General features: G+C 52.5%; 1 protein-coding gene across 2 annotated transcripts in view; it reads right to left on the bottom strand.

The window, feature by feature from the left end:
* Positions 1-20869, bottom strand: part of DQX1 (DEAQ-box RNA dependent ATPase 1) — a 29701-nt gene extending 8832 nt beyond the window's left edge. Inside the window, exons 1-8 of one of the 2 annotated variants that reach the window (XM_040334009.1) lie at positions 20783-20869; positions 19647-20002; positions 19329-19522; positions 13503-13881; positions 13145-13387; positions 12788-12884; positions 851-1009; positions 553-744 (exon numbers count right to left, since the gene is read on the bottom strand). In XM_040334009.1, the coding sequence (XP_040189943.1) occupies positions 553-744; positions 851-1009; positions 12788-12884; positions 13145-13387; positions 13503-13881; positions 19329-19522; positions 19647-19997 (1615 nt within the window). In that variant the 5' untranslated portion in view covers positions 19998-20002; positions 20783-20869. Of the gene's footprint in view, positions 1-552; positions 745-850; positions 1010-12787; positions 12885-13144; positions 13388-13502; positions 13882-19328; positions 19523-19646; positions 20003-20677 lie in introns of both variants that reach the window. The other variant, XM_040334008.1, reaches the window with a different exon arrangement.
* Positions 20870-22783: the final 1914 nt, after the last annotated feature.

Raw genomic sequence — 22783 nt, 5'->3', positions numbered from 1 at the left:
ACTACTCACATATATCTATCTTTGACTTATAACTCCGCCCACTAATCTCTAACTCCACCTACTACTAACCATTTATGTATATGATATCTATAGCTCCTCCCATCCATATGTATAACCACACCCACTAGTCTTTATAACTCCGCCTACTGATCCTATGACTCTATGGTTCCTCCCCCCACCATGACATCAGACTTTCCTCTCATCCAATCAGTACGAAGCGTTCTCCTTATAGAGGCCAGCACAGTAGCTACACTTTGTAGTGACGGTGGCGCCCCCAGTAGCTACACTTTGTAGTGATGGTGGCGCCCCCAGTAGCTACACTTTGTAGTGACGGTGGCGCCCTCAGTAGCTACACTTTGTAGTGACGGTGGCGCCCCTCAGTAGCTACACTTTGTAGTGATGGTGCCGCCCTCAGTAGCTACACTTTGTAGTGACGGTGGCGCCCTCAGTAGCTACACTTTGTAGTGATGGTGGCGCCCCCAGTAGGAAACGTCCTTTGTCAGTGCTCGCTCCTACATTCCTCCCCCCCCCCCCTTACCACCATACACATACCACTTAGCATGGCGGCCAATGTCAGCATCTCACTGACGCACTGGAATTCGCAGGCCGCAATGAGAGATTTGGAGATCTGAGGATCCAGAGGAAACTCCGACATCACAATCCCAACCTCAGACAGATTGCCATCGTCATCCAGGGCTGCCAGGTAATCCAGATCTTCAAGAGCCTGCATGAGGAACTCCGGAGCTGAGGAGAGAGAGAGTACTACAGGAAGAGCGGACGATGACTGGGGGGGGGGGATATCTTCCAGAGTATGGGGGGAGGGGTCTAGCCAGGGAGAACGCCGCCTTACCAGGCCGGTCCAGGAAGTCGCACTGTCCGAGGTCAGCGATGTCCAAACGTTTCAGCAGCAGAACCATGCGACTCAAGTTTTCCTGCAGAATCCGAGGAGGACAGAACTCCAACATCCGACTCTGGAAGGTGCTCTCAGGATACAAGCGGTAACAAACCCCTGGAGGAGAGGGAAAAGAGGGTTATACTGCCACCTACAGGAGGATCTGCACAACCCCTCCCACTCCCAGCCCCTCCCATTCCCAGCCCCTCCCACTCCCAGCCCCTCCCACTCCCAGCATGCCTTAGTTTTGTGCAAAAGCAGTTACAAGAGTAATATCTAAAAAGAGCGGGAAAACTCCCTGAAGGACCTTACACCCGGAGCTGATATCAGATGAGGTCTGGACACCCCCCCTGAAGGACCTTACACCCGGAGCTGGTATCTGATGAGGTCTGGACACACCCCTGAAGGACCTTACACCCGGAGCTGGTATCAGATGAGGTCTGGACACCCCCCTGAAGGACCTTACACCCGGAGCTGATATCAGATGAGGTCTGGACACCCCCCCTGAAGGACCTTACACCCGGAGCTGGTATCTGATGAGGTCTGGACACACCCCTGAAGGACCTTACACCCGGAGCTGGTATCTGATGAAGTCTGGACACCCCCCTGAAGGACCTTACACCCGGAGCTGGTATCTGATGAGGTCTGGTCACCCCCTGAAGGACCTTACACCCAGAGCTGGTATCTGATGAGGTCTGGACACACCCCTGAAGGACCTTACACCCGGAGCTGGTATCTGATGAGGTCTGGACACACCCCTGAAGGACCTTACACCCGGAGCTGATATCAGATGAGGTCTGGACACCCCCCTGAAGGACCTTACACCCGGAGCTGGTATCTGATGAGGTCTGGACACACCCCTGAAGAACCTTACACCAGGAGCTGGTATCAGATGAGGTCTGGACACACCCCTGAAGGACCTTACACCCGGAGCTGGTATCTGATGAAGTCTGGACACCCCCCTGAAGGACCTTACACCCAGAGCTGGTATCTGATGAGGTCTGGTCACCCCCTGAAGGACCTTACACCCAGAGCTGGTATCGGATGAGGTCTGGACACACCCCTGAAGGACCTTACACCCAGAGCTGGTATCTGATGAGGTCTGGTCACCCCCTGAAGGACCTTACACCCAGAGCTGGTATCTAATGAGGTCTGGACACACCCCTGAAGGACCTTACACCCGGAGCTGGTATCAGATGAGGTCTGGACACCCCCCTGAAGGACCTTACACCCAAAGCTGGTATCAGATGAGGTAGAAGGAAGGAGAAAGAAGACGTAATGGAAGAAGTAGTCGGGACGTAATGGAAGACGTAGTCGGGACGTAATGGAACAAGTAGTCGGGACGTAATGGAACAAGTAGTCGGGACGTAATGGAACAAGTAGTCGGGACGTAATGGAACAAGTAGTCGGGACGCAATGGAACAAGTAGTCGGGACGCAATGGAACAAGTAGTCGGGACGCAATGGAACAAGTAGTCGGGACGCAATGGAACAAGTAGTCGGGACGCAATGGAACAAGTAGTCGGGACGCAATGGAACAAGTAGTCGGGACGCAATGGAACAAGTAGTCGGGACGTAATGGAACAAGTAGTCGGGACGTAATGGAACAAGTAGTCGGGACGTAATGGAACAAGTAGTCGGGACGTAATGGAACAAGTAGTCGGGACGTAATGGAACAAGTAGTCGGGACGTAATGGAACAAGTAGTCGGGACGTAATGGAACAAGTAGTCGGGACGTAATGGAACAAGTAGTCGGGACGTAATGGAACAAGTAGTCGGGACGTAATGGAACAAGTAGTCGGGACGTAATGGAACAAGTAGTCGGGACGTAAACCTGCACAACACGAACTACATCCAGACAAAGGAGAGAGATCTCCTTCTGATGAATTGGAGCCGGAGCTGGTATCAGATGAGGTCCGGACACACCCCTGAAGGACCTTACACCCGAGGCTGGTATCAGATGAGGTCTGGACACACCCCTGAAGGACCTTACACCCGAGGCTGGTATCAGATGAGGTCTGGACACACCCCTGAAGGACCTTACACCCGAAGCTGGTATCTGATGAGGTCTGGACACCCCCCTGAAGGACCTTACACCCGGAGCTGGTATCAGATGAGGTCTGGACACCCCCCTGAAGGACCTTACACCCGGAGCTGGTATCAGATGAGGTCTGGACACACCCCTGAAGGACCTTACACCCGGAGCTGGTATCAGATGAGGTCTGGACACCCCCCTGAAGGACCTTACACCCCGAACTGGTATCAGATGAGGTCTGGACACCCCCTGAAGGACCTTACACCCGAAGCTGGTATCAGATGAGGTCTGGACACACCCCCCTGAAGGACCTTACACCCAGAGCTAGTATCAGATGAAGTCTGGACACACCCCTGAAGGACCTTACACCCGGAGCTGGCATCAGATGAGGTAGAAGGAAGGAGAAAGAAGAAGTCGGGACGTAATGGAACAAGTAGTCGGGACGTAATGGAAGAAGTAGTCGGGACATAATGGAAGGAGTAGTCGGGACGTAATGGAACAAGTAGTCGGGACGTAATGGAACAAGTAGTCGGGATGTAATGGAACAAGTAGTCGGGACGTAATGGAACAAGTAGTCGGGACGTAATGGAACAAGTAGTCAGGACGTAATGGAACAAGTAGTCGGGACGTAATGGAACAAGTAGTCGGGACGTATTGGAAGGAGTAGTCGGGACGTAATGGAAGAAGTAGTCGAGACGTAATGGAACAAGTAGTCGGGACGTAATGGAAGAAGTAGTCGGGACGTAATGGAAGAAGTAGTCGAGACGTAATGGATGAAGTAGTCGGGACGTAATGGAAGAAGTAGTCGAGACGTAATGGAACAAGTAGTCGGGACGTAAACCTGCACAACACGAACTACATCCAGACAAAGGAGAGAGATCTCCTTCTGATGAATTGGAGCCGGACAGAGAGATGGAAAGAAGATGTCCTGGATTGAGGTGAAAGGAAAAAAACAAGTCCTAAGCCTCAACGCCACCTTGTCTCTGCAAGACTTGGACGGTGCTGGTTCTGGACAGAGGAAGCATTGATGGCGGACAAAGTTTTGATGAGGACGAGGGTTTGTCACAATGACAATACCGGAAAAAGGGGATGTGCAAGTCTTCCTGGTGAAAAGAGGCTTTGACAGACCTGGCCGGTTCCATCGATTTAAGACACAAGAGGGGGGGGCAGATTCCAAAGAGGACATGGCCATACAAGAGGGGGGGACAGGTTCCAAGGAGGACATGGCCATACAAGAGGGGGGGCAGGTTCCAAGGAGGACATGGCCATACAAGAGGGGGGGCAGGTTCCAAGGAGGACATGGCCATACAAGAGGGAGGGACAGGTTCCAAGGAGGACATCATGGCCATAGACGTTATGCCTGACTCCTAATATCTAGGAGAGCAGAAGGTGAGAGGTTGTGTTGGTGGAAAAGACAAAAGAAGAATATAGAAAATCTCAAGGAACAAAAAAGGAGGAGAACACTGGCTTCCAAGCTACACTGTCCCCACAAGGAAGAAGAATCCAAAGTATCTCTGCTGATAGGAACAGAGAAGGGAGGATATGATCAAATAAGGACTCCCCAGAAGGGGAACCCCCTTATGGATTAGTTCATTAGCTCATGTAAATGTATGTTTCTGGTTACAGGTGTATTGTTAGAGTAATATGAGCAGGAGGGGGGAACCTCCCCTTCTACTGTATATAAGACTTGTATTCTGCTTCTAATAAACAGTCCATGTTCAGCAATCACACGAGTATCGTCTTGTTCGCGGTTCTCAGCGGTTGGAATATCTGATATCTATATTCAGCCTGGGAGGAAGCACTCAAGCGGAGTGTGGGGGGACGTTTCCTCACACCCCTTATTTAGAAGGATAGGGCTCAGGATGGCCAATGTCTCGAGAGATAGGGAGAAGGTGGGCCTACAAGGTCCTAGCTGAAATGGCGTAAGCGGGGCTAAGTGGGAGGATATACAGAATGAGGATCCCTATCAGGCCACTAGGTGGAGCCAGTCTACCAATGATTACAGAGCGGGGAGAAATGGTCCTGCCTGAATATAATGAGGGGGAGCCCAACGCAAGCAGTGAAGGGGCCAACATAGGGAATATCTGGGGAGTCGGGAATAGCATAATCTCCAAGAAAGGGATTTCAGCATTTCAGTAATTGTAACGTTCACATCAAGACCCCTCTCACATTTGTGGGACCTCAAAGTCACACGACTTGAAGCAATGCTTGTGTACTCATGAGGTCTATGGACCAAAGTAGTGCAGGGACTACTCTGAAGTCACATAGAAATGGACGGTACTCATTGGAGATCATGGAGGTACAACTTGTCATGTGACTTCGCAGTCCCAAGTGGCACAAGTGTGAAAGGGTCCTAAGCCGAGGGCCCCTTTATATACAGACAGTGAGCTCATTGCAGTAGTACATATCACCATTCATGAAAGACACCGGAAGAGTCACCAGATCCCATCCAAACCCACAGGAACAGATCTGCTGCCAACTCATCCAACCAGCCGCCCAGGAGGTCCAAGTCCAATGCAATTCATGACCTTCTAATGAAAGAGGTCCTTCTAAGGGGGTGAAGCACACAAGGTGAGGGGTGCAATCATTGGTTGGTCCTTCTAAGGGGGTGGGGCACACGAGGTGAGGGGTGCAATCATTGGTGGGTGGTACAGAACGGTGCTGCTCATGGTTTGTATGTAGAATATTGAAGTGACTGATAGAGAACAGGGAGCGGCACTATCAGAGCTTATCATGGAGGGCGTCAGTCACTGATTGGTGTTGGCAGCTCAGGAGATTTACTGCACTGGCCATATAAAGGGTGACTCACAATCTTGAGCAGTCAACAAGGACAAAGGAAAACACTGATCATAAGCTCAATAATAACATGCAATGCCAAGCTGTGGTCTCCAAAGCGAGGAAAGTCCTTTCTTGTATAAGAGAGGTATGGACTCCAGAGACAGAGATATAATTTTGCCCCTGTACAAATCATTAGTAAGACCTCATCTGGAATATGCAGTTCAGTTTTGGGCCCCAGTTCTCAGAAAGGATATCGGAGAACTGGAGAAAGTGCAGAGAAGAGCAACCAAACTGATAAGAGGCATGGAGGAGCTCAGCTATGAGGAAAGATTAGAGGAACTGAATTTATTCTCTCCTGAGAAGAGGAGAATAAGGGGGGATATGATCAACATGTACAAATATATAAGGGGTCCATACAGTGAACTTGGTGTTGAGTTATTCACTTTACGGTCAACACTGAGGACAAGGGGGCACTCTTTACGTCTAGAGGAAAAGAGATTTCACCTCCAAATACGGAAAGGTTTCTTCACAGTAAGAGCTGTGAAAATGTGGAACAGACTCCCTCCAGAGGTGGTTCTGGCCAGCTCAGTAGATTGCTTTAAGAAAGGCCTGGATTCTTTCCTAAATGTACATAAAATAACTGAGTACTAAGATTTGTAGGTAAAGTTGATCCGGGGAAAATCCGATTGCCTCTCGTGGGATCAGGAAGGAATTTTTTCCCCTGCTGTAGCAAATTGGATCTCATGCTCTGCTGGGGTTTTTTTTGCCTTCCTCTGGATCAACTGTGGGTATGGAGTTGGGTGTATGGGATTTTACTGTGTTTTTTTATTTTGTTTTTTTGTGGTTGAACTGGATGGACTTGTGTCTTTTTTCAACCTGACTAACTATGTAACTATGTAACTGAGAGACCTGTACCCTATGAGCCACTTCTCTATGTCCTCTACACCTGTACCCTATGAGCCACTTATCTATGTCCTCTACACCTGTACCCCACTTCTCTATGTCCTCTACACCTGTACCCCATGAGCCACTCCTCTATGTCCTCTACACCTGTACCCCATGAGCCACTTCTCTATGTCCTCTACACCTGTACCCCATGAACCACTTCTCTATGTCCTCTACCCCTGTACCCCATGAGCCACTTCTCTATGTCCTCTACACCTGTACCCCATCAGCCACTTTTCTATGTCCTCTACACCTGTACCCCCATGAGCCACTTCTCTATGTCCTCTACACCTGTACCCCATCAGCCACTTCTCTATGTCCTCTACACCTGTACCCCCATGAGCCACTTCTCTATGTCCTCTACACCTGTACCCCATGAGCCACTCCTCTATGTCCTCTACACCTGTACCCCATGAGCCACTCCTCTATGTCCTCTACACCTGTACCCCATGAGCCACTTCTCTATGTCCTCTACACCTGTACCCCATGAGCCACTTCTCTATGTCCTCTACACCTGTACCTCACTCCTCTATATCCTCTACACCTGTACCCCACTCCTCTATGTCCTCTACACCTGTAACCCATGAGTCACTTCTCTATGTCCTCTACACCTGTACCCCATGAGCCACTTCTCTATGTCCTCTACACCTGTACCCTATGAGCCACTTCTCTATGTCCTCTACACCTGTACCCCATGAGCCACTTCTCTATGTCCTCTACACCTGTACCCCATGAGCCACTTCTCTATGTCCTCTACACCTGTACCCCATGAGCCACTTCTCTATGTCCTCTACACCTGTACCCCATGAGTCACTTCTCTATGTCCTCTACACCTGTACCCCATGAGCCACTTCTCTATGTCCTCTACACCTGTACCCTATGAGCCACTTCTCTATGTCCTCTACACATGTACCCCATGAGCCACTTCTCTATGTCCTCTACACCTGTACCCTATGAGTCACTTCTCTATGTCCTCTACACCTGTACCCCATGAGCCACTTCTCTATGTCCTCTACACCTGTACCCTATGAGCCACTTCTCTATGTCCTCTACACCTGTACCCCATGAGCCACTTCTCTATGTCCTCTACACCTGTACCCCATGAGCCACTTCTCTATGTCCTCTACACATGTACCCTTTGAGCCACCTCTCTATGTCCTCTACACCTGTACCCCACTTCTCTATGTCCTCTACACCTGTACCCCATGAGCCACTTCTGTATGACCTCTACACCTGTACCCCATGAGCCACTTCTCTATGTCCTCTACACCTGTACCCCATGAGCCACTCCTCTATGTCCTCTACACCTGTACCCCATGATCCACTCCTCTATGTCCTCTACACCTGTACCCCATTAGTCACTTCTCTATGTCCTCTACACCTGTACCCCATGAGCCACTCCTCTATGTCCTCTACACCTGTACCCCATGATCCACTCCTCTATGTCCTCTACCCCTGTACCCCATGAGCCACTTCTCTATGTCCTCTACACCTGTACCCCATGAGCCACTTATCTATGTCCCCTACACCTGTACCCCACTTCTGTATGACCTCTACACCTGTACCCCATGAGCCACTCCTCTATGTCCTCTACACCTGTACCCCATGAGCCACTTCTCTATGTCCTCTACACCTGTACCCCATGAACCACTTCTCTATGTCCTCTACCCCTGTACCCCATGAGCCACTTCTCTATGTCCTCTACACCTGTACCCCATCAGCCACTTTTCTATGTCCTCTACACCTGTACCCCCATGAGCCACTTCTCTATGTCCTCTACACCTGTACCCCATCAGCCACTTCTCTATGTCCTCTACACCTGTACCCCCATGAGCCACTTCTCTATGTCCTCTACACCTGTACCCCATGAGCCACTCCTCTATGTCCTCTACACCTGTACCTCACTCCTCTATATCCTCTACACCTGTACCCCACTCCTCTATGTCCTCTACACCTGTAACCCATGAGTCACTTCTCTATGTCCTCTACACCTGTACCCCATGAGCCACTTCTCTATGTCCTCTACACCTGTACCCTATGAGCCACTTCTCTATGTCCTCTACACCTGTACCCCATGAGCCACTTCTCTATGTCCTCTACACCTGTACCCCATGAGCCACTTCTCTATGTCCTCTACACCTGTACCCCATGAGCCACTTCTCTATGTCCTCTACACCTGTACCCCATGAGCCACTTCTCTATGTCCTCTACACCTGTACCCCATGAGCCACTTCTCTATGTCCTCTACACCTGTACCCTATGAGCCACTTCTCTATGTCCTCTACACATGTACCCCATGAGCCACTTCTCTATGTCCTCTACACCTGTACCCTATGAGTCACTTCTCTATGTCCTCTACACCTGTACCCCATGAGCCACTTCTCTATGTCCTCTACACCTGTACCCTATGAGCCACTTCTCTATGTCCTCTACACCTGTACCCCATGAGCCACTTCTCTATGTCCTCTACACCTGTACCCCATGAGCCACTTCTCTATGTCCTCTACACATGTACCCTTTGAGCCACCTCTCTATGTCCTCTACACCTGTACCCCACTTCTCTATGTCCTCTACACCTGTACCCCATGAGCCACTTCTGTATGACCTCTACACCTGTACCCCATGAGCCACTTCTCTATGTCCTCTACACCTGTACCCCATGAGCCACTCCTCTATGTCCTCTACACCTGTACCCCATGATCCACTCCTCTATGTCCTCTACACCTGTACCCCATTAGTCACTTCTCTATGTCCTCTACACCTGTACCCCATGAGCCACTTCTCTATGTCCTCTACACCTGTACCCCATGATCCACTCCTCTATGTCCTCTACCCCTGTACCCCATGAGCCACTTCTCTATGTCCTCTACACCTGTACCCCATGAGCCACTTATCTATGTCCTCTACACCTGTACCCCATGAGCCACTTCTGTATGACCTCTACACCTGTACCCCATGAGCCACTTCTGTATGACCTCTACACCTGTACCCCATGAGCCACTTCTCTATGTCCTCTACACCTGTACCCTATGAGCCACTCCTCTATGTACTCTACACCTGTACCCCATGAGTCACTTCTCTATGCCCTCTACACCTGTACCCCATCAGCCACTTCTCTATGTCCTCTACACCTGTACCCCATGAGCCACTTCTCTATGTCCTCTACACCTGTACCCCATGAGCCACTCCTCTATGTCCTCTACACCTGTACCCCATGAGCCACTCCTCTATGACCTGTACCCCATGAGCCACTCCTCTATGTCCTCTACACCTGTACCCCATGAGCCACTCCTCTATGACCTGTACCCCATAAGCCACTTCTCTATGTCCTCTACACCTGTACCCCATGAGCCACTTCTCTATGTCCTCTACACCTGTACCCCATGAGCCACTTCTGTATGACCTCTACACCTGTACCCCATGAGCCACTCCTCTATGTCCTCTACACCTGTACCCCACTTCTCTATGTCCTCTACACCTGTACCCCATGAGCCACTCCTCTATGTCCTCTACACCTGTACCCCATGAGCCACTTCTCTATGTCCTCTACACCTGTACCCCATGAGCCACTTCTTTATGTCCTCTACACCTGTACCCCATGAGCCACTTCTCTATGTCCTCTACACCTGTACCCCATGAGCCACCTCTCTATGTCCTCTACACCTGTACCCCATGAGCCACTCCTCTATGTCCTCTACCCCTGTACCCCATGAGCCACTTCTCTATGTCCTCTACACCTGTACCCCATGAGCCACTTCTCTATGTGGACCTAGTATTCATAGTGGGCATACCCTCAGCCAAGTTCTCAGGGTCTGGATGTCATAGGGATGGAACACTGCCTGAGACCTGTATAGCAGCCGGTAGCTACCCACACTCATTGCTCTACATGCCAAGGTGAGCGCAGGATCTTGGGTCCGGAGCAGACAATACAGGCTTCCCTGGGTATGAGATCCAGGTACAGTGCCCAATGGGACCATCAATACAGAAACTGCTAGTGATCCATGAAGGCAATACGCAGTGGGATCTGGATAGCAGTGTTGGGTGAAGGAGGTAGATCTAGCGTGGAACGTTCGAAATTCTCCAAGCGGAAAAGACATTCATCACCTAAAGACACCAGCAAAGGATCGGAGCCTCAGGAGTGGGCAGAGTTCTAGGAAGACATGAGGTCGTAGACCCAACCGGAGCCTTTATAGAGTGGGCAGGGTTATAGAAGGACACGTGGTCACAGACCCAACCGAAGCCTCACGGAATGAAAGGGGTTATAGGAGGACATGAGGCCACAGACCCAACAGGAGCCTCGCAGAATGGTCCGTCTACTCTACTGGCTGAAATTGGCTGAGGGACCGTCTACTCTACCCCCTGAAATCGGCTGAGGGTCCGTCTACTCTACCCCCTGAAATCGGCTGAGGGTCCGTCTACTCTACCCCCTGAAATCGGCTGAGGGTCCATCTACTCTACCCCCTGAAATCGGCTGAGGGTCCATCTACTCTACCCCCTGAAATCGGCTGAGGGTCCATCTACTCTACCCCCTGAAATCGGCTGAGGGTCCATCTACTCTACCCCCTGAAATCGGCTGAAGGTCCGTCTACTCTACCCCCTGAAATCGGCTGAGGGTCCATCTACTCTACCCCCTGAAATCGGCTGAGGGTCCATCTACTCTACCCCCTGAAATCGGCTGAGGGTCCGTCTACTCTACCCCCTGAAATCGGCTGAGGGTCCGTCTACTCTACCCCCTGAAATCGGCTGAGGGTCCATCCGTCTACTCTACCCCCTGAAATCGGCTGAGGGTCCGTCTACTCTACCGCCTGAAATTGGCTGAGGGACTGTCTACTCTACCCCCTGAAATCGGCTGAGGGTCCGTCTACTCTACCCCCTGAAATCGGCTGAGGGTCCATCCGTCTACTCTACCGCCTGAAATTGGCTGAGGGTCCGTCTACTCTACCGCCTGAAATTGGCTGAGGGTCCATCCGTCTACTCTACCGCCTGAAATTGGCTGAGGGTCCGTCTACTCTACCGCCTGAAATTGGCTGAGGGACCGTCTACTCTACCGCCTGAAATTGGCTGAGGGTCCGCCTACTCTACCCCCTGAAATTGGCTGAGGGTCCGTCTACTCTACCCCCTGAAATCGGCTGAGGGACCGTCTACTCTACCGCCTGAAATTGGCTGAGGGTCCGCCTACTCTACCCCCTGAAATTGGCTGAGGGTCCGCCTACTCTACCGCCTGAAATCGGCTGAGTGTCCATCTACTCTACCGCCTGAAATCGGCTGAGGGTCCATCCGTCTACTCTACCGCCTGAAATTGGCTGAGGGTCCGTCTACTCTACCGCCTGAAATTGGCTGAGGGTCCGTCTACTCTACCGCCTGAAATTGGCTGAGGGACCGTCTACTCTACCGCCTGAAATTGGCTGAGGGACCGTCTACTCTACCCCCTGAAATCGGCTGAGGGACCGTCTACTCTACCCCCTGAAATTGGCTGAGGGACCGTCTACTCTACCGCCTGAAATTGGCTGAGGGTCCGCCTACTCTACCGTCTGAAATTGGCTGAGGGTCCGTCTACTCTACCGCCTGAAATCGGCTGAGGGTCCATCCGTCTACTCTACCGCCTGAAATCGGCTGAGGGACCGTCTACTCTACCCCCTGAAATTGGCTGAGGGTCCGCCTACTCTACCGTCTGAAATTGGCTGAGGGTCCGTCTACTCTACCGTCTGAAATCGGCTGAGGGTCCGTCTACTCTTCCGTCTGAAATTGGCTGAGGGACCGTCTACTCTACCCCCTGAAAACAGCTGAGAGTCCGCCTACTCTACCGCCTGAAAACAGCTGAGAGTCCACCTACTCTACCGCCTGAAAACAGCTTAAGGTCCGCCTACTCTACCCCCTGAAATCGTCCCAGAGACCGTCTACTCAACCGCCTGAAATCGTCCCAGGGACCGCCTACTCAACCGCCCTTGAATACACAACCTCACAGAAACCCTCGTACAAAAGAGAAGATGATAGGAGATACAGATGGTCTCTCATTGGGTAGTGGAAAGTGCTCCCTCCTGAAGGCTTCATCCGGACCTCCTATGTGATGCCAATCTTCCCCATATGAAGATGAACCATGGAACACCCTCATAATGTGACACCCCCTTATTTACGTACCATGGGGTCCTTGCGCTCTCATCCTCCGGAACTCCGCTCTGGATTTACTGATCAGACGTTGGACCTGAGAATCGGCACGAATTCGGGGATTGTAAACCTGGAAGAGAAGACGTCAGAGAAGAACATCACAGAGCTATACCGGACCCAGTGTCCCCTCCCCCCCGCTGTATACCATATCTGATAGGGGAGAGCCATGTCCCGCTCACTAGGTGTGTTCTCCCTCCCCCGCTGTATCTGATAGAGGAAAGCCGTAGTGACATTGTTGCAGTGGGATCTCACCACAGCTCCTCAGGGGAGGTCCCTTTCATCCCACAGTGGGCGGAGGAAAGGGTCGGTTTTGGTGTGATTAATACTCACAGATTGCACCTCGCTCCCGGTATCGATGACGAACTGTATCCCAGTCAGTGAGAAGGATAACTCGGCCACGGAGGATGTGAGGAAGACATGGCGCTGGTAGTCGGAGTCATTGTGGGACGCCTCGTACACGCTCTGTATAGAGGAGCCAGCACTGGGGAGAAGAGCCATCGGCAGCAGGGAGCCCAGGCTGGGACTCAGGGACACGGACTCTGTGAGGAGCGCCGCCGAGCACCGCTGTACTTCCTGTGAAGGAGAAGCCGACATCAGTCACCCCCGATATCTGGGTACACATCCCAACCCCCATCATACAGATATCGGGGTACACATCCCAACCCCCATCATACAATCACACACACACCTCCTCGCTGGCCAGAAACACCAGCACGTCCCCGGGGTCATTCCTCCGGTGGATATCCAGCACCATGTGACACGCCGCCATCACCTGGTCATGTGACTGAGACGGCCGGTACACCACACTCGGCATGTGATCCCGGCCTGGAACCGTCACCACGGACGTACCCGACCCAAGGAACTCCAGCAGACGAGGCTGCAGAGCCGGCGAGGTCATGACCACCAGACGCAGGGCAGCTCTCTGCCGAATGATGTCCTTCAGGAGGCCCAGGAGGAGGTCGGTGGCCACAGTCCGCTCATCTACCTCGTCCAGAATCACCACACTGGCCGTCTGCATGAGAGGGTTGGAGGTCAGTTCCTGGAGGAGCAGAGAGTCCCAGCAGAACCTACAGGAGAAGAAACCACAAGGTGTAAGAAACATGGAGGGGGGCCTGAGTACTGCTCTGCCAGAATCACACCGATGTGCTCTACAGAGACAGATATACTGACCACCATACCAACTTGGAGGGTGGATGTACATAGCCACATACCTCAACACGGCCAAGTAGACTGCAGCATAGAACATCCAGTATCATGAACAGTTCGGGCTGCAAAGGTATGGCTAGGACCGCTGGGTCATAGTGGTAGGGTTATGGCCATTGGGTCATGGCAAGGGCTGTGGGGATATGGCTGTTGGAGCATGGTAAGGGCCACTGGGTCATGGCGGTAGGGTTGTGATTAAGGTCTATAGGGTTATAGTTAGGGCTGTACAGTTATGATTAAGGCTAGGGTTAGTGTTGTTGGGTCATGGTGGTAGGGTTATGGCAAGGGCTGTTGGGTCATGGTGGTAGGGTTATAGTAAGGGCTGTTGGGTCATGGTGGTAGGGTTATGGCAAGGGCTGTTGGGTCATGGTGGTAGGGTTATAGTAAGGGCTGTTGGGTCATGGTGGTAGGGTTATAGTAAGGGCTGTTGGGTCATTGTGGTAGGGTTATAGTAAGGGCTGTTGGGTCATGGTGGTAGGGTTATAGTAAGGGCTGTTGGGTCATTGTGGTAGGGTTATGGCAAGGGCTGTTGGGTCATGGTGGTAGGGTTATGGCAAGGGCTGTTGGGTCATGGTGGTAGGGTTATGGCAAGGGCTGTTGGGTCATGGTGGTAGGGTTATGGCAAGGGTTGTTGGGTCATGGTGGTAGGGTTATAGCAAGGGCTGTTGGGTCATGGTGGTAGGGTTATAGTAAGGGCTGTTGGATCATGGTGGTAGGGTTATAGTAAGGGCTGTTGGATCATGGTGGTAGGGTTATGGCAAGGGCTGTTGGGTCATGGTGGTAGGGTTATAGTAAGTGCTGTTGGATCATGGTGGTAGGGTTATAGTAAGGGCTGTTGGGTCATTGTGGTAGGGTTATAGTAAGGGCTGTTGGGTCATGGTGGTAGGGTTATAGTAAGGGCTGTTGGGTCATTGTGGTAGGGTTATGGCAAGGGCTGTTGGGTCATGGTGGTAGGGTTATAGCAAGGGCTGTTGGGTCATGGTGGTAGGGTTATGGCAAGGGTTGTTGGGTCATGGTGGTAGGGTTATGGCAAGGGTTGTTGGGTCATGGTGGTAGGGTTATGGCAAGGGCTGTTGGGTCATGGTGGTAGGGTTATGGCAAGGGTTGTTGGGTCATGGTGGTAGGGTTATAGCAAGGGCTGTTGGGTCATGGTGGTAGGGTTATAGTAAGGGCTGTTGGATCATGGTGGTAGGGTTATAGCAAGGGCTGTTGGATCATGGTGGTAGGGTTATGGCAAGGGCTGTTGGGTCATGGTGGTAGGGTTATAGTAAGTGCTGTTGGATCATGGTGGTAGGGTTATGGCAAGGGCTGTTGGGTCATGGTGGTAGGGTTATGGCAAGGGCTGTTGGGTCATGGTGGTAGGGTTATGGCAAGGGCTGTTGGGTCATGGTTGTAGGGTTATGGCAAGGGCTGTTGGGTCATGGTGGTAGGGTTATGGCAAGAGCTGTTGGGTCATGGTGGTAGGGTTATGGCAAGGGCTGTTGGGTCATGGTGGTAGGGTTATAGTAAGGGCTGTTGGGTCATGGTGGTAGGGTTATGGCAAGGGCTGTTGGGTCATGGTGGTAGGGTTATGGCAAGGGCTGTTGGGTCATGGTGGTAGGGTTATGGCAAGGGCTGTTGGGTCATGGTGGTAGGGTTATGGCAAGGGCTGTTGGGTCATGGTGGTAGGGTTATGGCAAGGGCTGTTGGGTCATGGTGGTAGGGTTATGGCAAGGGCTGTTGGGTCATGGTGGTAGGGTTATGGCAAGGGCTGTTGGGTCATGGTGGTAGGGTTATGGCAAGGGCTGTTGGGTCATGGTGGTAGGGTTATAGTAAGGGCTGTTGGGTCATGGTGGTAGGGTTATAGTAAGGGCTGTTGGGTCATGGTGGTAGGGTTATAGTAAGGGCTGTTGGGTCATGGTGGTAGGGTTATGGCAAGGGCTGTTGGGTCATGGTTGTAGGGTTATGGCAAGGGCTGTTGGGTCATGGTGGTAGGGTTATGGCAAGAGCTGTTGGGTCATGGTGGTAGGGTTATGGCAAGGGCTGTTGGGTCATGGTGGTAGGGTTATAGTAAGGGCTGTTGGGTCATGGTGGTAGGGTTATGGCAAGGGCTGTTGGGTCATGGTGGTAGGGTTATGGCAAGGGCTGTTGGGTCATGGTGGTAGGGTTATGGCAAGGGCTGTTGGGTCATGGTGGTAGGGTTATGGCAAGGGCTGTTGGGTCATGGTGGTAGGGTTATGGCAAGGGCTGTTGGGTCATGGTGGTAGGGTTATGGCAAGGGCTGTTGGGTCATGGTGGTAGGGTTATGGCAAGGGCTGTTGGGTCATGGTGGTAGGGTTATGGCAAGGGCTGTTGGGTCATGGTGGTAGGGTTATAGTAAGGGCTGTTGGGTCATGGTGGTAGGGTTATAGTAAGGGCTGTTGGGTCATGGTGGTAGGGTTATAGTAAGGGCTGTTGGGTCATGGTGGTAGGGTTATAGTAAGGGCTGTTGGGTCATGGTGGTAGGGTTATAGTAAGGGCTGTTGGGTCATGGTGGTAGGGTTATAGTAAGGGATGTTGGGTCATGGTGGTAGGGTTATAGTAAGGGCTGCTGGGTCATGGTGGTAGGGTTATAGTAAGGGCTGTTGGGTCATGGCCGTAGAGTTATGGCAAGGGCTGTTGGGTCATGGTGGTAGGGTTATGGCAAGGGCTGTTGGGTCATGGTGGTAGGGTTATAGTAAGGGCTGTTGGGTCATGGTGGTAGGGTTATAGTAAGGGCTGTTGGGTCATGGTGGTAGGGTTATAGTAAGGGCTGTTGGGTCATGGTGGTAGGGTTATAGTAAGGGCTGTTGGGTCATGGTGGTAGGGTTATAGTAAGGGCTGTTGGGTCATGGTGGTAGGGTTATGGTAAGGGCTGTAGGGTCATGGTGGTAGGGTTATAGTAAGGGCTGTTGGGTCATGGTGGTGGGGTTATAGTAAGGGCTGTTGGGTCATGGTGGTAGGGTTATGGCACAGGCTGTTGGGTCATGGTGGTAGGGTTATGGCAAGGGCTGTTGGGTCATGGTGGTAGGGTTATGGCAAGGGCTGTTGGGTCATGGTGGTAGGGTTATAGCAAGGGCTGTTGGGTCATGGTGGTAGGGTTATAGTAAGGGCTGTTGGGTCATGGTGGTAGGGTTATGGCAAGGGCTGTTGGGTCATGGTGGTAGGGTTATGGCAAGGGCTGTTGGGTCATGGTGGTAGGGTAATAGTCAGGGCTGTTGTGTCGTGGTGGTAGGGTTATAGCAAGGGCTGTTGGGTCATGGTGGTAGGGTTATGGCAAGGGCTGTTGGGTCATGGTGGTAGGGTTATGGCAAGGGCTGTTGGGTCATGGTGGTAGGGTAATAGTCAGGGCTGTTGGGTCATGGTGGTAGGGTTATAGTAAGTGCTGTTGGATCATGGTGGTAGGGTTATAGTAAGGGCTGTTGGGTCATGGCAAGGGCTGTTGGGTCATGGTGGTAGGGTTATGGCAAGGGCTGTTGGGTCATGGTGGTAGGGTTATGGCAAGGGCTGTTGGGTCATGGTGGTAGGGTTATAGTAAGGGCTGTTGGGTCATGGTGGTAGGGTTATAGTAAGGGCTGTTGGGTCATGGTGGTAGGGTTATAGTAAGGGCTGCTGGGTCATGGTGGTAGGGTTATAGTAAGGGCTGTTGGGTCATGGTGGTAGGGTTATGGCAAGGGCTGTTGGGTCATGGTGGTAGGGTTATAGTAAGGGCTGTTGGGTCATGGTGGTAGGGTTATAGTAAGGGCTGTTGGGTCATGGTGGTAGGGTTATAGTAAGGGCTGTTGGGTCATGGTGGTAGGGTTATGGCAAGGGCTGTTGGGTCATGGTGGTAGGGTTATGGCAAGGGCTGTTGGGTCATGGTGGTAGGGTTATAGTAAGGGCTGTTGTGTCGTGGTGGTAGGGTTATAGTAAGGGCTGTTGGTTTTCCTGTGACAGGGTCTGAGTTACAAGGACACTCAATGGGGTGGATGGAAGTACAATGGCACAGAATGTGGATTGGGGTGGATAGAGTTTGGGGAAGTAGGAAGAAATCTGGGAAATGGGAAGAGCTCAGGGAAGAGGAGCTCGGGAAAGAGGGAAGAGGAGCTCGGGAAAGAGGGAAGAGGAGCTCGGGAAAGAGGGAACAGCGAAAAGCTCAGGGAAGAGGGAGGAGCTTGGGGAAGAGCTTGGGATGTGGATAGAGTTTGAGGAAGTGGGAAGAGCTCAGGGATGTGGGAAGACCTTGTGGATAGAGTTGGAGGGAGTGGGAAGACTTTGGGGGAAGTGGGAAGAGTTTGGGGGAAGTGGGAAGAGTTTGGGGGGAGTGGGAAGAGTTTGGAGGAAGTGGGAAGAGTTGGAGGAAGTGGGAAGAGTTGGAGGAAATGGGAAGAGTTGGAGGAAGTGGGAAGAGTTTGGGGAAGTGGGAAGAGTTTGGGGAAGTGGGAAGAGTTGGAGGAAGTGGGAAGAGTTGGAGGAAGTGGGAAGAGTTGGAGGAAGTGGGAAGAGTTGGAGGAAGTGGGAAGAGTTGGAGGGAGTGGGAAGAGTTGGAGGAAGTGGGAAGAGTTGGAGGAAGAGATGGAGGAAGTGGGAAGAGTTGGAGGGAGTGGGAAGAGTTGGAGGAAGTGGGAAGAGTTGGAGGAAGAGATGGAGGAAGTGGGAAGAGTGGGAGGGAGTGGGAAGAGTTGGAGGAAGTGGGAAGAGTTGGAGGAAGTGGGAAGAGTTGGAGGAAGAGATGGAGGAAGTGGGAAGAGTTGGAGGGAGTGGGAAGAGTTGGAGGAAGTGGGAAGAGTTGGAGGAAGAGATGGAGGAAGTGGGAAGAGTTGGAGGGAGTGGGAAGAGTTGGAGGAAGTGGGAAGAGTTGGAGGAAGAGATGGAGGAAGTGGGAAGAGATGGAGGAAGTGGGAAGAGTTGGAGGAAGTGGGAAGAGATGGAGGAAGTGGGAAGAGTTGGAGGAAATGGGAAGAGTTGGAGGAAGTGGGAAGAGTTTGGGGAAGTGGGAAGAGTTTGGGGAAGTGGGAAGAGTTGGAGGAAGTGGGAAGAGTTGGAGGAAGTGGGAAGAGTTGGAGGAAGTGGGAAGAGTTGGAGGAAGTGGGAAGAGTTGGAGGGAGTGGGAAGAGTTGGAGGAAGTGGGAAGAGTTGGAGGAAGAGATGGAGGAAGTGGGAAGAGTTGGAGGGAGTGGGAAGAGATGGAGGAAGTGGGAAGAGCTGGGGGAAATGGGAAGAGTTGGAGGAAGTGGGAAGAGCTCGGGAAAGAAATGGGTCAGACAGCAGCCTGGCCAACACATGCCACCCTCCTCCCCCCATGTGTCGGTGCAGGTCCAGCTCCCCGGCTCACCTCAGTATGGTGTTGGGGGTGGTGCAGTCCTCATGAGGGACAGAGAAGCCGACTTCATGGCCAAGGTTCAGGTCCATCTCATCCGCCACTCGGACGGCCAGGCTGAAGGCGGCGGCGGCGTGAGGCTGGGAGGAGATGACGGCGCCCTCCGAGTATTCCTGGGAGAGAGCGAACTCCGCACACCACTGAGGAACCTGAGAGGACACAGAGGTCACATGACATGGGGTACAGGGGCCCTATACATCCTAACACACACTGTACCACGTATGGGGCCCCTGTACCCCCCTCCCCCCCCAGAAGGATGCATAAGACAGTCACCTGTGTGCTCCGCCCAGACCCCGCCTCTCCGCTGACAAGGACGATGTTGTTGCTCTGAAGACTCTCCAGGAATTGGTATTTTACCCCCCAAACCGGCAACATGCGGCGCCCGGCCAGGAAGAGGTAATAGCGGGAGGAGAAGGGGAGACCATCAAAGGGGTTCTGTTCCAGATCTCCGTCCTCCTTCCCTTCATCCTCCACAATCCCCTCCTCCTCATCCCGATCCTCCCTGAGGAACTCCTCCTCCAGATCCTCCGAGGGGACCTTCTCCTCCTCCTCCTCCTCCCGATCCTCCGAGGGGACCTTCTCCGCCTCCTCCCGATCCTCCGAGGGGACCTTCTCCGACTCCATCCTGACTGCAAGAAAAGAGAGTCATATAACAGACGTGACTACCACCACCGAGGGGCCCTAGGACAGACGTGACTACCACCACCGAGGGGCCCCCGACACCAGGACAGACGTGACTACCACCACCGAGGGGCCCCCGACACCAGGACAGACGTGACTACCACCACCGAGGGGCCCCCGACACCAGGACAGACGTGACTACCACCACCGAGGGGCCCCCGACACCAGGACAGACGTGACCACCACGAGGGGTCCAGGAAAGACATGACTACCACCGAGGGGCCCCAGGACAGACGTGACTACCACCGAGGGGCCCCAGGACAGACGTGACTACCACCGAGGGGCCCCGACACCAGGACAGACGTGACCACCACCGAGGGGCCCCAGGACAGACGTGACCACCACGAGGGGCCCAGAAAAGACATGACTACCACCGAGGGGGCCCAGAAAAGACATGACTACCACCGAGGGGCCCCAGGAAAGACATGACTATCACCGAGGGGCCCCAGGACAGACGTAACTACCACCGAGGGGCCCCGACATACAGATCTGGTAGAAGCATGCAACAAGTGAAAGCTGGGATGAGAATTAGTGACGTCAGACAACACTGAATCCCAAGGACCACCATGACAGCCAGAGAAGAGCCATTATCACACATATCTGGGCTCTCCCTAACAACCCACCAATCAGATCTGACTTCACACCCCGACCAATGACAGCCGAGTTCTGATTGGCTGCTCTGCACAGAGGGGTGTCCCCTCCCCCGCCACCGTCCCCATCACACATACATCTCACAGGGTGTCACTGCTGGGTGGCTGAGTGATCTTCCATGTCTTCCGCCCTCACTGACACCCACTTCCGCCCTCACATCCAACAACTTCCGCCCTCACTGACGCCCACTTCCGCCTCATTACACCGACACTTCCGCCCTCACATCGGACAACTTCCGCCCTCACTGACGCCCACTTCCGCCTCATTACACCGACACTTCCGCCCTCACATCGGACAACTTCCGTTTCTGACACTTCCGCCCTCACTGACATCCACTTCCGCCCTCACATCGAACACCTTCCGCTTCAGACACTTCCGCCCTCACCGCCCTTATTGAAATAATTAAATTTTCCGCTGTTCCGTCAGAATAGGCGACCCGCCAGATCCGACGGAACAACAACCACCGACTAATGTCCGGACACTGGAGGGAAGAGAGGGCGGGCGACACGTCACACAGCCGCCATTTTCCCGGAGACCCGTCCGCCATGTTGGGTGTGACTGGAGACAGCAGAGCTGAGTGTGGAGGGGGGATGGGAGGTGACAGGGCGGAGCCTATTTATCAGACTTTTATAAGTTAAAATATATATTTTTTTTTTCCCTAGAAAATTACTTAGAACCCCCAAGCTGTATATATTATATTCTATATAAGACAGCAGTAAAGTTGGCCCATGTTTTTTATATGGTGAAAGATAATGTAATGCCGAGTAAATTGATACCCAACATGTCACGCTTCAAAATTGCGCCCGCTCGTGGAATGGCGACAAACTTTTACCCTTAAAAATCTCCATAGGAGACGTTTATTTTTTCTTACAGGTTGCATGTTCTGAGTTACAGAGAACCCCTAGACCGGGCTAGAATTATCGCTCTCGCTCTAACGATCGCGGCGATACCTCACATGTGTGGTCTGAACGCCGTTTTTATCTGCGGGCGCTGCTCACGTATGCGTTCGCTTCTGCGTGTGAGCTCGGCGGGACAGGGCGCGTTTAATTTATTGTTTTTCTCATTTATTTTACCTTTTATTTTTTACACTCTTCTTTTATTCCCATTAGAAGAAATGTAAACATCTTACCGGGCACTTATACCCCCCACTTCCTGCCCAGGCCGATTCTCGGCTTTCAGCGCTGACGCACTTTGAATGACAATTGCGCGGTCATACAACACAAACAGAGATTTCTTTTGGTGGGATTTCATCACCTCGGCGGCTTTTATTTTTTGTTAAAAAATTCAAAAAAAGACCGATTAAAAAAAAAATTCAATTTTTTTTTAGATTTTGTTATACAATTTTGCAAACGGGTAATTTTTCTCCTTCATTGGTGGGCACTGATAGGCGGCACTGAGAAGTGGCACTAAAAGGTGGCATTTTTATAGGTGGCACTGATAGCTGGCAGTGATGGGCACTGATCGGTTACACTGATAGGCAGCATTACTAGGTGGCACTGATTGGCATCACAGGTGGGCATTGATACGTGGCACTGCGGGTCCAGAGATGAGAAGGGGCCCGGGGATGAGAAGGGGTCCAGAGATGAGAAGGGGCCCAGAGATGAGAAGGGGCCCAGAGATGAGAAGGGGCCCGGGGATGAGAAGGGGTCCAGAGATGAGAAGGGGCCCAGAGATGAGAAGGGGCCCAGAGATGAGAAGGGGCCCAGAGATGAGAAGGGGTCCAGAGATGAGAAGGGTTCCAGAGATGAGAAGGGGTCCAGAGATGAGAAGGGGCCCAGAGATGAGAAGGGGTCCAGAGATGAGAAGGGGTCCAGAGATGAGAAGGGGCCCAGAGATGAGAAGGGGCCCAGAGATGAGAAGGGGCCCAGAGATGAGAAGGGGCCCAGAGATGAGAAGGGGCCCAGAGATGAGAAGGGGTCCGGGGATGAGAAGGGGCCCAGAGATGAGAAGGGGCCCAGAGATGAGAAGGGGCCCAGAGATGAGAAGGGGTCCAGAGATGAGAAGGGGTCCAGAGATGAGAAGGGGCCCAGAGATGAGAAGGGGTCCAGAGATGAGAAGGGGTCCAGAGATGAGAAGGG

This window comes from Rana temporaria (assembly GCF_905171775.1).
Source record: "Rana temporaria chromosome 1 unlocalized genomic scaffold, aRanTem1.1 chr1c, whole genome shotgun sequence".
Taxonomy (NCBI): domain Eukaryota; kingdom Metazoa; phylum Chordata; class Amphibia; order Anura; family Ranidae; genus Rana; species Rana temporaria.
This window is presented reverse-complemented; position numbering and strand designations above follow the sequence as displayed.